Raw genomic sequence first — 17,121 nt, forward strand, 5'->3', positions numbered from 1 at the left:
CTGAGTCACTTCACTGTACAGCAGAAACTAGCACAACATTGTGAAGCAACTATACCCCAAAAAATAAAAATTAAAAAAAAAAAGAAGTTTGAGGGTCTTAGAAAGACAGGAAGGAAGGCAGAGAATACGCTTTAGAATACACGATTAAGAAAATGAATTTTAAGCTTAGTATAAGATTGCTAAACAGAGGGCAATTCTGTTCACAATTGAAGATGCGCTAGTTGTAGACAGAGGCGTCATTATTCATATGTCTCCTGGCAGCCTTCCTGCCTACCATCCCCAACCCTGCATGCTATGCTCCAGCCACAGCTTTAGGTCCCCCAAAGAAACACTATTTATTCAAAATTATTTTTCTGCTTGGAACGTCTGTCATCCCTTCATTCACCTGCAAAAGGCCTTTTTTTTTTTTTTTCAATTAAAGCTCAGTTCAAGTGTTATCTCTTTCTATAAAGCCTTTTCTGATTCTACTCACTCTCCCACAGCACCACTATCTCTTCATACATATTTGACTGCACTTCTTGAGAGCAGGAACTATCTTATTAACTATTATATCCATAGGGCTTTGTTGCCCAGTAACTGTTTGCAGGATAAACTAATAAATGAAGGAATGAATACTGAGTAACTATTATTTTAGAACTCTCTGACCCATTAATCCCAATTCAGGGAAATTTATCTGTATATATGGAGGGTGAAAGACAACTAACAAGAAAAGGTTTGGGCCAAAAGAAACATTCCAGTTTTCAGGATAATGAAACTGGAAAAGCCTAAAAGAAACCAATGATGCTTTGAACCTATGCCAAGATTACATTATGATGCATAGTTGCAATTTAGGTAACTGTCATTACAGTACATCTATTCCTCAACTACACCTCACAATATAGTAAATAGTTGAGTACTTTAAAATCGTTAACCATGTGGGCTAATATGCAAGACTGGGGGATCCAGAACACCTCAAAGAAATACATAAATAAAAATGGAATCCCAGGGACACAATCTAAAAAGTTAATTCCCTTGGGTGGTAGCTTCAGAAAGTTACCTTTAAAATGGCCTGATAGGAAATCTCCCAGCAACCTGTACCACACTCCTGCTTAGATATTCTGGCTGGGTTCAGTTTGAACCTTTCTTTCCCCATCTTTTCTTCTCCCTAAACTTCTCTCTCATTTTGGGACCTCAAATAACCAGTCTTTCCTGAGCTATCTCATGTGTCCCAAACCTACTTTCACCAGGTACTCTATAGCTTAATCAGATTCCTACCTTTCTTAGTGTGGCTTACTGGCTTAGCTGGCAGCCAATTCTGACATTTGTGTAGCATTATAATGTATGAAGAAAAGTGCTAGTCATTGCAACTTAATGCTGTGACAATTTAACTCAAGTACAATCAGGAGAAATGTCTCTAAGGGCCAGATAAGACAAACTTTAAAGAGATGGCAATATTTCCATGCATATTTTCTTCAATACTCACTTGGGGGGGCATAAGACTTCTTCAAGAAATTCTTCAATCTTATTTACATCCGTTTTGACCTCATTGTTGAAAGTTATAAATGGTGGGTGGGTCCCCGGAGCCAAGTTCTGCAGGTCTGCAGGCTTCCTGTTAGGCAAAATAGTGGTCAAAATCAGGTCATTTTTTACTCTAACTGAGAAGCAACAATACTTTACATTCTCAGAGTGATTCTAAATTTTAAAATATATAAAAATGAATAAGAAATAGTATTTTTTCCACTAAGTATAACAGCCACAATAGTACTCTAGTAAGAAGCAAACATCCACAAAGCACATAATTTAGGGAAAAAAAATTAAAAGTCTTTGATTTTAACCAAAGACAAAGTTCTTCATTCTCATTCCAAATGTAACTGAGGCACTTATTAGAAATGGAGGTAGAATGAGGGGAAGAAGACTTGGGAAAGTCAGTCTCTAGTCTCAACTCTGGCACCAACTCACTGTGTAAAGATGGGCAAACTATAACTTCTCTACTTCTCTAGGCCTTCCTTTTCTTTTCTTTTTTTTAATAAGGAAGAAGAGCAGCTGATTCCTACAGTCCTTTTCCATAAGATTTCAAACTCAAATGCTACTTCTCCATTTTCCTATAAGTCCAGACTTAACAATGAAAAAGATCATGAGATTTGACTATCTAATATCAAAATTACTTCAATATATAAAAAATAGCATAAACAAAGGTAAGAAGCAACATAGAATGGAAAAAAATAGTATAGTAAATAAGAAGGATTTTGTCCAAATTCATCAAAAATTCAAGTAGGTATGGGTCAAAATAAATTGATAAGCAATAGATAAGTGAACACATGGAAAAATGTCCAAGAACCCAATCATCAAAGAAATTCAAAATTAAATAATGAAGACATTTTCCGCCTATGAATTAGGAGAAACTGAAAATACACAGAACACTGATAAAAATGGTGAAACTGGTATGCTACCCTATTAAAAAGCAAAATGGCTCACCTAAGCCTACCAATGAATCCTAGAGTCAATAACATGACAGATATGGTGTGCATCCTAATGATAAAATATGAGGTATACATCACCACCTATGAAATATTCTTACCAAATAAGTCAAACCTGACTCTAAAATTAAGTCTCCTTGGGCAGCTGTCTCTAAAATTGTGATCTAGGGGACCCTTTCATCAGATGGTCCATGAGGTCAAAACCATTCGCATAATACTGACATCATTTACCTTTTTCACTCTCATTCTCTCATGCCTGTATAGTGGAGTTTTCCATAGGCTACTTGGTGTGTGTCATCACAAGGTAATATATACAGAAGCAGATATGAGAATCTGTCTTCTGTTAAGGCAGACATTAGATAGGTACAAAAATATAAAACAATGCCACTCTTCTCACTAATTTTGTTTTGGAAATTACAGATATTTTTAATTCTTAAAAAATTTTGTGAGGGCTTCCCTGGTGGCACAGTGGTTGAGAATCTGCGTGCTAATGCAGGGGACACGGGTTCGAGTCCTGGTCTGGGAAGATCCCACATGCCGCAGAGCAACTAGGCCCGTGAGCCACAGCTGCTGAACCTGCGCGTCTGGAGCCTGTGCTCCGCAACGGGAGGGGCCGCGATAGTGAGAGGCCCGCGCACCGCGATGAAGAGTGGCCCCCGCTTGCCGCAACTAGAGAAAGCCCTCACACGACACGAAGACCCAACACAGCCAAAAATAAATAAAATAAATAAATAAATAAAGTAGCTATTAATTAAAAAAAAAAAAATTGTGATAACAATGAGTTCATGATTGTCTTACTAAATGAATTAGTAAATATTTTAAATTTCTCAGTTTTAATTTCTAATATAGTAAAATCAATAATAACTGAAAGCTCTTTGAGGTCCTCAATAAGTTAAGATTATAAAGGGGTCCTGGCGGGAATAAAGACACAGACCTACTAGAGAATGGACTTGAGGATATGGGGAGGGGGAAGGGTAAGCTGTGACAAAGTGAGAGAGTGGCATGGACATATATACACTACCAAACGTAAAATAGATAGCTAGTGGGAAGCAACCGCATAGCACAGGGAGATCAGCTCGGTGCTTTGTGACCACCTAGAGGGGTGGGATAGGGAGGGTGGGAGGGAGGGAGATGCAAGAGATAAGAGATATGGGAACATATGTATATGTATAACTGATTCACTTTGTTATAAAGCAGAAACTAACACACCATTGTAAAGCAATTATACTCCAATAAAGATGTTAAAAAAAAAAAAAAGATAAAGGGGTGCTGGGAACAAAAAGTTCATTTACAGGAAACACAAGGAGTTACAGAACAAAGTTAAATGATACCACAAGGAAGCAATCAGCCAAATCCAGAATTTGGGGCAATCTACAGTTCAACTAATTAGATTTCTATCAGTCAATGGCATGGGGACAAAAAGCCACAAATGGGAGTTTGAAGGGATTGTTGTGGATTAAGAAAAATTTAAGAGACATAACAACCAAATATGAGTAGAATTTGTTTGAATCCTAATTTGAACAAACCAGACAAAGATAAGATATTTTGGAGACAGCTGGGGAAACTGGATTGTATACTGGGAACTAGATGTTATAATGGCATTGTGGTTAGTTAAGGACATGTCATTATTGTTTGGAGATGTACACTGAAATGAGTAGAGGTGAAATGACAGGATTCCTGGGATGTGCTTTAAAATATTTCAGGGGAAAAAAAAAAAAAAGAAAAGAAAGAAAAAGAAGCAAAAAGGGGACAAAGCAAATGGGAGCGAAATCTTAACAGAATTGAAGTTATGGGGAAGTTTATTCTTTCTGTGTATATGTTTGAATACTTTCATAATTAAAAAGATGAACTTAAAAAACTTAAACTTAAAAAAATATTATACTATAATATATTGCTTCAAAGAACGTTTCCCCCTACTATAGACCTTCCTTCCTTCCATCCTTACCACAAATGCATGGAATTTGAATATATAAAGGATATCTTTAAGTGTATCATGAAGGTGAAATACTTTGTCATTAAAAAGAATTTTTCAAATAGAGTGTACCCTAAAATCTGTACTCAGCCCAGCTTTTCAATTATGGTCTTATTCATATCAATTCTCTCTCTTTCTCCCTTTCTTTCCCTCCCATTGCCCTGCACACACACCCTTGTCTCTCTCTCAATTTAGGTTTGGAAAGTGCCTCATCTATTACTACATTGTAATCAAATATATAAAGACTTATTAATTATCCAATTAGTCCAAATGTTCTAACTCAGAGCCTCCCTCTACTCAAGTTCTAGAGCCTATCTCCTTCCCAAGCCAAAGAAAACTAAGACTATCTATCAACTGCTACAAAAACCTAAGCTCCGAAAGAGAACTTTTTAAATTTTTTTTTAATTTATTTATTCATTTATTTATTTATATTTTTGGTTGTGTTGGGTCTTCGTTTCTATGCGAGGGCTTTCTCTAGTTGTGGCAAGCGGGGGCCACTCTTCATCGCGGTGCGCGAGCCTCTCACCATCGCGGCCTCTCTTGTTGCGGAGCACAGGCTCCAGACGCGCAGGCTCAGCAGCTGTGGCTCACGGGCCCAGCCGCTCCGCGGCACGTGGGATCCTCCCAGACCAGGGCTCGAACCCGTGTCCCCTGCATTGGCAGGCAGACTCTCAACCACTGCACCACCAGGGAAGCCCCCAAAAGAGAACTTTTTTTTTTTTTTTTTTTTTTTAATTCACCAGATAATAGCAAATGTTTTAAGTGTATAAGTTCGTTACCTACAACTACTGGTAGGACTGCAAATTGGTACTTTTTTTTTTTTATTTTTTTTTATTTTTTATGGCTGTGTTGGGTCTTCGTTTCTGTGCGAGGGCTTTCCCTAGTTGTGGCAAGCGGGGGCCACTCTTCATCGCAGTGCGCGGGCCTCTCACTATCGCGGCCTCTCTTGTTGCGGAGCACAGGCTCCAGACGCGCAGGCTCAGTAATTGCGGCTCACGGGGCCAGTTGCGCCGCGGCATGTGGGATCTTCCCAGACCAGGGCTCGAACCCGTGTCCTCTGCATTGGCAGGCAGATTCTCAACCACTGCGCCACCAGGGAAGCCCAAAAGAGAACTTTTTAAAGTCAAAATCTGATTTGATTTTCAACTCTTGATTCTTTTACTGAGCATTCCTTGGTTGGACAAGGTAAAGTTGAGCACAAAATGATTGGAATACATGAAACTTGAGTAAGTCTTCCAGATGCACATTTATTTAAATAGTGAGGTATGCCTATAAGGTTTCAGTAACCTTTATAAGCACTCAGCTCCAAGTCAGAACTAATCCTGTTCTGTTTTTCATTTCACTGTTTTTCTCTCCCCGCCTCTGGCCATACCATGCGGCTTGCAGGATCTTAGTTCCCTGACCAGGGACTGAACCTGGGCCCACGGCAAGGAAAGCACGCAGTTCTAACCACTAGACTGCCAGGGAATTCCACATTTCACTGGTTTCTTTTTGTTATTCCTTCTTACTCATCATCTTAACCACCTGTTCTTTGACCACTAAAGGGTCCAGCATGTCCAAGACCACAGTCATCTCTAATCTTGAAGTCACCCACTCATGTTCTCACTCAGACTCACATTTGTTCCCACTTATAATTTACTTCCTACTCAACGCAGGAAGACCTTGTACATAATCAAGAGTCTAGAAATCCTAAGAGTTTAGGGTTTATATATTTATTTTCAAATCCTAACACTTTAAAGTTTAAAAAGGTAGCACAAAGGTAAGCAAGAACAACAGTATCTCACCACAGCAAGTGGGGCTAATAAAACTGTATAAAGTACACAAGAGAAAGAGAATACACACATTTCCCATCAATGCCAGTGACGAATAAGAATGTTCTTTAATCTCATCATACACAAACTGCGATCACCTGGAAGACACTTCTCTCATTCCAAAGTTACAAAACATATCCACCAACATTTTTACGACTAACAAACAGTCCATTAATGCCTAAATGTAAGGTAATAATTTTTTTATGAACAGGGTGGATTTAGGTAAGGGAGAAGAAAGAAATCAATGCTTTAAAATAACCCATAAGGGAGGGTGGCAAAATAAATAGCAGCTATTACTTCTATAATAAATTATGACAGCTTTCAAGATCTCAAAACAAAAATATTTATTAGAGGAGGGATAAAGTTAGAATGGTAGAAAAGAAAGAACCAAAGACCGAATAAAAAGGACCTGGTTAAAGTCCCAAATTGAACAGTTCTGCCATTCACCAGCTATGTGACTAAGTAAATCACAACCTCTTTGGGTCTAGATTTCCTCATTTGTACTATGGATATAAGACTGGCTCTGCCTGTAAAGATCAAATCAAATAATGGGTGTGACAGTGAACTAAACTTTATACAAGTGATGAAATTGGCAGTTTTAAACTCTGAGTCTGATGGTTCAAAACTGGTTATCTAGCATTAACTGGTACTAAGAAATCTGATTAATATAGAGGTGTGTAAGTAAAGTGAAACCAGGCATATGTTTACCAATTTTCCTTAACATTAATGACTAGCAAATAGTCCTTCTTGTTTCTGCTAAAAGGCTATAAAGATTTTTTTTTTAAGATGATAAAACTATTTTCAGGATTAACTGTTGAGCTAAAGCACAATCATGTTAGGTCCTTATTCCAAGTGAAAGTAAATTTGAGAAGAAACTTTAATGCCCCTAACAGATCAGTAGACGCCAAATAAATGGACAAGTTGTACGCATTGAAGTGACTCACTTAGAAGTTGTTATCAAGTCAGCAAACAGATAGAATCTAAGATTCTTCAACTTCAAGTCCTCACTGGCACTCTAAGGTCTCGGGTGTTTCATTTGACCCACAAGGGCTCATTTTTACAGATGCTTCACAGAAACTTAACATTTCAAGAACTGCAGTGTGAGAAAAATGAAACTGAATAAGCAATGGCTAAAATTTTCAGGGCATCTTTGGTTTTTTTCATAAAAGGTCTTCAATAAATATTCAAGAATTCATTCAAATTCATTCAAATGCTTCCCTTAAGTGATATCTAGGAAAAGCAAAATGCATAGAATTCATGCCTTGAGATGAGAGCGTGAATATTCTCCAATATCTTGGGGGCTTTTTATTTTCACCATTACTTACCAGAGTAAGTTTGTTTCTAGATGAAGAAAAGGAAATATATAAAGAGAAGAAACTAGGGGGGACCTTCAAGATGGCGGAGGAGTGAGACGTGGAGATCACCTTTCTCCCCACAAATACATCAAAAATACTTCTACAAGTGGAACAACTCCTAAAGAACACCTACTGAACACTGGCAGAAGACCTCAGACTTCCCAAAAGGCAAGAAAATACCCACGTACCTGGGTAGGGCAAAAGAAAAAAGAAAAAACAGAGACAAAAGACTAGGGACGGGACCTGCACCTCTGGGACAGAGCTGTGAAGGCGGAAAACTCTCCACACACTAGGAGCCCCTTCACTGGTGGAAACAAGGGGTGGGTGGGGGGGAAGCTTTGAAGCCACGGAGGAGAGCGCAGCAACAGGGGTGCAGAGGGCAAAGCGGAGAGATTCCCGCACAGAGATCGGTGCCAACCAGCTCTCACCAGCCTGAGAGGCTTGTCTGCTCACCCGCCGGGGCGGGCGGGGGCTGGGAGCTGAGGCTCGGGCTTCGGAGGTCAGATCCCAGGGAGAGGACTGGGGTTGGCTGCGTGAACACAGCCTGAGGGGGCTAGTGCACCACAGCTAGCCAGGAGGGAGTCCGGGAAAAAGTCTGGACCTGCCAAAGAGGCAAGAGACCATTGTTTCAGGGTGCACGAGGAGAAGGGATTCCTTTCCCATGTGCCCACAGTAGGCAGAGCACCGCCTAAGAGAGCTCCAGAGACGGGCGCGAGCCATGGCTATCAGCTCGGACCCCAGAGACGGGCATGAAACGCTAAGGCTGCTGCCACTGCCACCAAGAATCCTGTGTGCAAGCACAGGTCACTATCCACACCACAGCCCCCGGAGCCTGTGCAGCCCACCACTGCCAGGGTCCCGTGATCCAGGCACAACTTCCCTGGGAGAACACATGGTGCCTCAGGCTGTTGCAACGTCACGCTGGCCTCTGCCGCCACGGGCTCGCCCTGTATTCCAATTATGACTACCGTACCCCTCCCTCTTCCTGGCATGAGTGAGCCAGAGCCCCCTAATCAGCCGCTGCTTTAACCCTCTCCTGTCTGGGCAGGGAACAGATGCCTGAGGGCAACCTACAGGCAGAGGCGGGGCCAAAACCACAGCTGAACCCCAGGAGCTGGGCAAACAAAGAGGAGAAAGGGAAATTTCTCCGTGCAGCCTCAGGAGCCACGGATTAAATCCCCACAGTCAACTTGAGGTACCCTGCATCTGTGGAATACCTGAATGGACAACGAATCATCCCAAAATTGAGGCGGTGGACTTTAGGAGCAACTGTAGACTTGGGGTTTGCTGTCTGTGACTGATTTGTTTCTGATATTTATGTTTATCTTAGTTTAGTTTTTAGCACTTGTTATCATTGGTGTATTTGTTTACTGGTTTGGTCGCTCTCTTCTTTTTTTTTTAATTATTATTTTTTTATGTTAATAATTTATTTTTCTTTCTTTTTTTCTCCCTTTTCTTCTGAGCTGTGTGGCTGACAGGGTCTTGGTGCTCCGGCCTGGTGTCAGGCCTGAGCCTCTGAGGTGTGAAAGCCGACTTCAGGAAACTGGACCAACAGAAACCTCCTGGCCCCACGTAATATCAATCGGCGAGAGCTCTCCCAGAGATCTCCGTCTCAACGTTAAGACCCAGCTCCATCCAACAGCCAGCAAGCCACTAAAACAACCTCACCCACTGGGGGCAGACACCAAAAACAATGGGAACTATGAACCTGCAGCCTGCGAAAAGGAGACCCCAAACAGAGTAAGTTAAACAAAATGAGAAGACAGAGAAATATGCAGCAGATGAAGGAGCAAGGTAAACACCCACCAGACCAAACAAATGAAGAGGAAATAGGCAGTCTACTTGAAAAAGAATTCAGAGTAATGATAGTAAAGTCCAAAATCCTGGAAATAGAATGGAGAAAATACAAGAAACGTTTAACAAGGACCTAGAAGAACTAAAGAGCAAACAAACAATGATGAACAACACAATACATAAAATTAAAATATCTCTAGAAGGAATCAATAGCAGAATAACTGAGGCAGAAGAACAGTAAGTGACGTGGAAGGTAAAATAGTGGAAATAACTACCGCAGAGCAGAATAAAGAAAAAAGAATGAAAAGAATTGAGGACAGTCTCAGAGACCTCTGGGATAACATTAAACGCACCAACATTCGAATTATAGGGGTCCCAGAAGAAGAAGAGAAAAAGAAAGGGACTGAGAAAATATTTGAAGAGATTATAGTCGAAAACTTCCCTAATATGGGAAAATAAATAGTCAATCAAGTCCAGGAAGCACAGAGAGTCCCATACAGGATAAATCCAAGGAGAAACATGCAAAGACACATATTAATCAAACTATCAAAAATTAAATACAAAGAAAAAATATTAAAAGCAGCAAGGGAAAAGCAACAAATAACATACAAGGGAATCCCCATTAGGTTAACACATGATCTTTCAGCAGAAACTCTATAAGCCAGAAGGGAGTGGCAGGACATATTTAAAGTGATGAAAGGGAAAAACCTACAACCAAGATTATTCTACCCGGCAAGGATCTCATTCAGACGTGACAGAGAAATTAAAACCTTTACAGACAAGCAAAAGTTAAGAGAATTCAACATCACCAAACTAGCTTTACAACAAATGCTAAAGGAACTTCTTTAGGCAGGAAACACAAGAGAAGGAAAAGACCTCCAAAAACAAACCCCAAACAATTAAGAAAATGGTAATAGGAACATATATATTGATAATTACCTTAAATGTAAATGGATTAAATGCTCCAACCAAAAGACATAGACTGGCTGAATGGATACAAAAACAAGACCTGTATATATGCTGTCTACAAGAGACCCACTTCAGACCTAGGGACACATACAGACTGAAAGTGAGGGGATGGAAAAAAATATTCCATGCAAATGGAAATCAAAAGAAAGCTGGAGTAGCAATTCTCATATCAGACAAAATAGACTTTAAAATAAAGACTACTATAAGGGATCCATCCAAGAAGAAGATTGCAAATATTTATGCACTCAACATATAGGAGCACCTCAATACATAAGGAAAATGCTAACAGCCATAAAAGGGGAAATCAACAGCAACACAATAATAGTAGGGGACTTTAACACCCCACTTTCACCAATGGACAGATCATCCAAAATGAAAATAAATAAGGAAACACAAGCTTTAAATGACACATTAGACAAGATGGACTTAATTGATATTTATAGGACAGTCCATCCAAAAACAACACAATACACTTTCTTCTCAAGTGCTCATGGAACATTCTCCAGAATAGATCATATCTTGGGTCACAAATCAAGCCTTGGTAAATTTAACAAAATTGAAATCGTATCAAGTATCTTTTCCGACCACAATGCTATGAGACTAGGTATCAGTTACAGGAAAAAACCTGTAAAAAATTCAAACACATGGAGGCTAAACAATACACTACTAAATAACCAGGAGATCACTGAAGAAATCAAAGAGGAAATCAAAACATACCTAGAAACAAATGACAATGAAAACATGATGACCCAAAACCTATGGGATGCAGCAAAAGCAGTTCTAAGAGGGACGTTTATAGCAATACAATCCTACCTCAAAAAACAAGAAACATCTCAAATAAACAACCTAACCTTACACCGCAAGCAATTAGAGAAAGAAGGACAAAAAAACCCCAAAGTTAGCAGAAGGAAAGAAATCATAAAGATCAAATCAGAAATAAATGAAAAAGAAATGAAGGAAACAACATCAAAGATCAATAAAACTAAAAGCTGGTTCTTTGAGAAGATAAACAAAATTGATAAACCATTAGCCAGACTCATCCAGAAAAAAAGGGAGAAGACTCAAATGAAAAGAATTAGAAATGAAAAGGAAGTAACAGCTGACACTGCAGAAATACAAAGGATCATGAGAGATTACTACAAGCAGCTATATGCCAATAAAATGGACAACCTGGAAGAAATGGACAAGTTCTTAGAAAAGCACAAGCTTCTGAGACTGAACCAGGAAGAAACAGAAAATATAAACAGACCAATCACAAGCAGTGAAATTGAAACTGTGATGAAAAATCTTCCAACAAACAAAAGTCCAGGACCAGATGGTTTCACAGGCAAATTCTATCAAACATTTAGAGAAGAGCTAACACCTATGCTTCTCAAACTCTTCCAAAATATATAGCAGAGGGAGGAACACTCCCAAACTCATTCTACGAGGCCACCATCACCCTGATACCAAAACCAGACAAAGAGGTCACAAAAAAAGAAAACTACAGGCCAATATCGCTGATGAACAGAGATGCAAAAATCCTCAACAAAACACTAGCAAACAGAATCCAACAGCACATTAAAAGGATCATACACCACGATCAAGTGGGGTTTATCCCAGGAATGCAAGGACGCTTCAATATACACAAATCAATCAATGTGATACACCATATTAACAAATTGAAGGATAAAAACCATATGATAATCTCAATAGATGCAGAAAAAGCTTTCAGCAAAATTCAACACCCATTTATGATAAAAACTCTCCAGAAAGTAGGCATAGAGGGAAGCTACCTCAACATAATATAGGCCATATATGACAAACCCACAGACAACATCATTCTCAGTGGTGAAAAACTGAAACCATTTCTGCTAAGATTAGGAACAAGACAAGGTTGCCCACTCTCACCACTATTATTCAACACAGTTTTGGAAGTTTTAGCCACAGCAGTCAGAGAAGAAAAAGAAATAAAAGGAAACCAAATCAGAAAAGAAGAATTAAAACTGTCACTGTTTGCAGATGACATGATACTATACATAGAGAATCCTAAAGATGCTACCAGAAAACTACTAGAGCTAATCAATGAATCTGGTAAAGTAGCAGGATACAAAATTAATGCACAGAAACCTCTTGCATTCCTATACACTAACGACGAAAAATCTGAAAGAGAAATTAAGGAAACACTCCCATTTACCATTGCAACAAAAAGAATAAAATACCTAGGGATAAACCTACCTAAGGAGACAAAAGACCTGTATGCAGAAAACTATAAGACAATGATGAAAGAAATTAAAGATGATACAAACAGATGGAGAGATATACCATGTTCTTGGGTTGGAAGAATCAACATTGTGAAAATGACTATACTACGAAAAGCAATCTACAGATTCAATGCAATCCCTATCAAACTACCAACGGCATTTTTCACAGAACTAGAACAAAAAATTTCACAATTTGTATGGAAACACAAAAGACCCCGAATAGCCAAAGCAATCTTGAGAAAGAAAAACGGAGCTGGAGGCATCAGGCTCCCTGACTTCAGACTATACTACAAAGCTACAGTAATCAAGACAATATGGTGCTGAAACAAAAACAGAAATACAGATCAATGGAACAGGATAGAAAGCCCAGAGATAAACCCACACACATATGGTCACCTTACCTTTGATAAAGGAGGCAAGACTATACAATGGAGAAAAGAGAGCCTCTTCAATAAGTGGTGTTGGGAAAACTGGACAGCTACATGTGAAAGAATGACATTAGAACACTCCCGAACACCATACACAAAAATAAACTCAAAATGGATTAAAGACCTAAATGTAAGGCCAGACACTATCAAACTCTTAGAGGAAAACATAGGCAGAACACTCTACGACATAAATCACAGCAAGATCCTTTTTGACCCACCTCCTAGAGAAATGGAAATAAAAACACAAATAAACAAATGGGACCTAATGAAACTTAAAAGCTTTTGCACAGCAAAGGAAACCATAAACAAGACGAAAATAGGAGAAAATATTTGCAAACGAAGCAACTGACAAAGGATTAATCTCCAAAATATATAAGCAGCTCATGCAGCTCAATTTCAAAAAAACAAACAACCCAATCCAAAAATGGGCAGAAGACCTAAACAGACATTTCTCTGAAGAAGATATACAGATTGCCAACAAACACATGAAAGGATGCTCAACATCACTAATCATTAGAGAAATGCAAATCAAAACTACAATGAGGTATCACCTCACACTGGTCAGAATGGCCATCATCAAAAAATCTACAAACAATAAATGCTGGAGAGGGTGTGGAGAAAAGAGAACCCTCTTGCACTGCTGGTGGGAATGTAAATTGACACAGCCCCTATGGAGAACAGTATGGAGGTTCCTTAAAAAACTAAAAATAGAACTACCATATGACCCAGCAATCCCACTACTGGGCATATACCCTGAGAAAACCATAATTCAAAAAGAGTCATGTACCACAATGTTCACTGCAGCTCTATTTACAATAGCCAAGACATGGAAGCAACCTAAGTGTCCAGCAAGAGATGAATGGATAAAGAAGATGTGGCACATATATACAATGGAATATTACTCAGCCATAAAAAGAAACAAAATTGAGTTATTTGTAGTGAGGTGGATGGAGTTAGAGTCTGTCATACAGAGTGAAGTAAGTCAGAAAGAGAAAAACAAATACCGTATGCCAACACATATATAGGGAATCTAAAAAAAAAAAAAAAAAGGTTCTGATGAACTTAGGGGCAGGGCAGAACAGGAATAAAGACACAGATGTAGAGAATGGACTTGAGGACATGGGGAGGGGGAAGGGTAAGCTGGGATGAAGTGAGAGAGTAGCATTGACATATATACACTACCAAATGTAAAATAGATAGCTAGTAGGAAGCAGATGCATAGCACAGGGAGATCAGCTCAGTGCTTTGTGACCACCTAGAGGGGTGGGATAGGGAGGGTGCGAGGGAGACGCAAGAGGGAGGGGATATGGGGATATATGTATACATATAGCTGATTCACTTTGTTATACAGCAGAAACTAACACAACATTGTAAAGCAACTATACTCCAATGAAGATGTTTAAAAAATTTTTTTAATTTTAAAAAGATTAAAAAACTGGATGGTGAATACTCATTAAAAAAAAAAGAAAAAACTAAAATAAGAAACAGAAAGAAAAGGAAAGATAGGAATGAAAAGGAGACACCTTATAGGAGCTAATACTTTAAGCAACTTAAGTGGCTTAATTGCAATTAAAATTTAATTCAGCACAAACAACTGGAGGCCCTCAGGCTGGTGGCCCGGTTCCAGCTGCTTGGTATAAAATGAGTACAGCACAGCCACAGGACACTGGAGCTGGTCCTTAAAAATGACCTACTGTAACTAGTTGACTCACTAAATGGAGAGAAAAAAATACTAAGTATGTAGACTTACACGTTAATTGAGTTCCCTTTTAAAACTTTAAAGGTGTTGATTTTCAAGGCATAGAATTATTTCATACAAATCAAGAGAATGCTGGACACCAGATGGTAAATAAGCAAAAAAAAGGTAACAACACAAATCTTTTGTTTCAGATCACTTTACTCCTATTAATTATCCTTCACTAGATTTGCTATATTCTGACTAATACTAAAGTCACTAACTGAATGACTGAATTGTGAACATCAAACCACACACACCAAGATCCCAGTTACTAAGTATTTTGTCTGTGTGTCCCGTTCAACCAGTTAAAGGATTTTATTTATTGTGATTAAATGTGGTATACTGCTGATCTCTGTCTACTTTAATGTCAACTTGTGGAGCAATCATTTTAGAACAAAATAGCACCCATGAAAAGGTATCAAATTCAGCTTTTATAATGCTCAACAGATTTTATTTATAGTTTATAAGCAGAGTTTATACTGACAACAGGTTTAGAAAACCTTTCACTAACAATCCATTTTTCTATTTCAGCTCTTAATGGCCTCAACAGGATTTTTCATCTTTGAAATTATCTTGAAAAAGAACATAAAGACATGTGGCAGTGGCAGTGGCAGTGAAATTCTGTCTGTCTCTGTCTCTATCTCTCTCTGTCTCTATCTCTCTCTGTCTCACACACACACACACACACAGGGTATGTATACATGTGATTCAGAATGCATTCATGAGACCCATATCTTGAATTGTAGGACCATTCTAACAAGGGCTTCACGTAGCCCAAGTCAACTTTACAAAGGGGAAGAACAGAGTCTGTACTTTCCTGACTGACCAGCAGCAGGAAATGAATGATTTCTCTAAAAGGCTGGCCTGTTCCACTCCACTTAGTCTCTCTGTATGTGTTATTCATGCTGCTGTGTACTGAAGATGTACCTGGAGCTCAAAATGATCTCTCAACTTGCTGAAGACTATTTTCAGAAGGGTAGAACCACAGAGACATGATAATGAAAGCAAATTACCTGAAGAATCTATTTGGAAATCAGATTTTGTTCTGAGTTTATAACTCCTTTTAAGATATACAGAACTATCAGTTTTATAGTTCTGCTGTAACATTTTAAACTATAACAAAATTGTTAAACTATCATAATGATAATCCAAAACCTTATGCCATGATCATGGCAATTTACTTGTGGGTCTGACTCATACAGTGTTACAAATGGTATGCTGACTTCTGAAGCAGAAGGAACTGGTGACACCACAAAGGATGAGATAGTTTCAATGTTTAAGGTGGGAATGGGAAAAATGAAAACAAATATTTCCCAGACTTTTAAAGTGGTCTTCTCCAATTTATCTATTTTCTCAGAGAATATCATGGAGGAGGAATTTTATTCACTGGTAATATAGCAGGTATCACTGCTTTTACAATAAAAAGTTAATTTCTTAAAGTTATCATTTCCACTCTCATTTCCCAAAACCAGAAGAGTTTACCCTAACAACTATATGGCCACACTCAGCTATATCCAAGTCAGTGTCTCAGTGTGTGTATGTATGTGTGTGTCTCTCTCTCTTATTACTGTTCTCACGCTTTCTTCTTTCTCTTCCCCCAGCCTACCTCTCAGGCTTATCTGTGCTCTAATGATGCTGATCTCTGATTTAAGAACTTCTGAGCATAATGAAGATAGTGGAAGTCTTCAAATAAAGATCTTGATCACTGCCATGAACCTGTCAGCCACAAAGGCCCTGTAACACCAGTGTGATCAAAATAATAAATTCTATTCAATAATAGGTCTGAAAATGGTCTGATAACAGTAGTAAAAAGTACCCTGAACAGTGTTTAGCACGTAATAGACAATGAAGAAATGTTAGTTTATTTTTCCCTTCTTTCTTACTGAGATTAAAAATGAGGTAACTGACCTGCAAGAAGATGAGACAGCTTGCCCAAGGTCCCAGCGAAATCAGAGACAGGGCTCTCTCCACACAGAACCAGGTCTCTACCCCTAACACTTTCTGCTATGCCATGGTTGCTCCCCTTTTGATGACACATGATAACATCCTGAAATGTGTCCCATATTTTAATATTTTCACTTATATTTACCTGAAGCTTTTGTTCAAATGGCAGTTGATATAAACCTAAATTCCTAAAGCCTGGGAACTTTTTTTTTTAATCTGGAAGTTCTGTAATACGACTGCAGCATAAACAGAAAATTAGGTTTAGAAATTACTCCCACAAAAGTATGAAGGCAGCACTGGCAGGAAGCAATGGGAGGTTGTTCCAAGCCTCACAGGGGCATATGAATACCACCAGCATAGTCACTAACACCGACTGAGCTTCAAAGAGAACGTGTTACACAGTGCCAAGAA

The 17,121-nt window shown here is 38.8% G+C and overlaps 1 protein-coding gene across 1 annotated transcript in view; it reads right to left on the reverse strand.

Annotated features, from left to right (window-relative positions):
- Window positions 1–17,121, reverse strand: part of CLIC4 (chloride intracellular channel 4) — a 91,493-nt gene that overhangs the window by 24,974 nt on the left and 49,398 nt on the right. The window contains exon 3 of the mRNA XM_061184713.1: window positions 1,463–1,588. Within this exon, the coding sequence (XP_061040696.1) occupies window positions 1,463–1,588 (126 nt within the window). The remainder of the gene's footprint in view (window positions 1–1,462; window positions 1,589–17,121) is intronic.

The sequence above is a fragment of the Eubalaena glacialis genome, chromosome 3 (genome assembly GCF_028564815.1).
Source record: "Eubalaena glacialis isolate mEubGla1 chromosome 3, mEubGla1.1.hap2.+ XY, whole genome shotgun sequence".
NCBI classification, from domain to species: Eukaryota; Metazoa; Chordata; class Mammalia; order Artiodactyla; family Balaenidae; genus Eubalaena; species Eubalaena glacialis.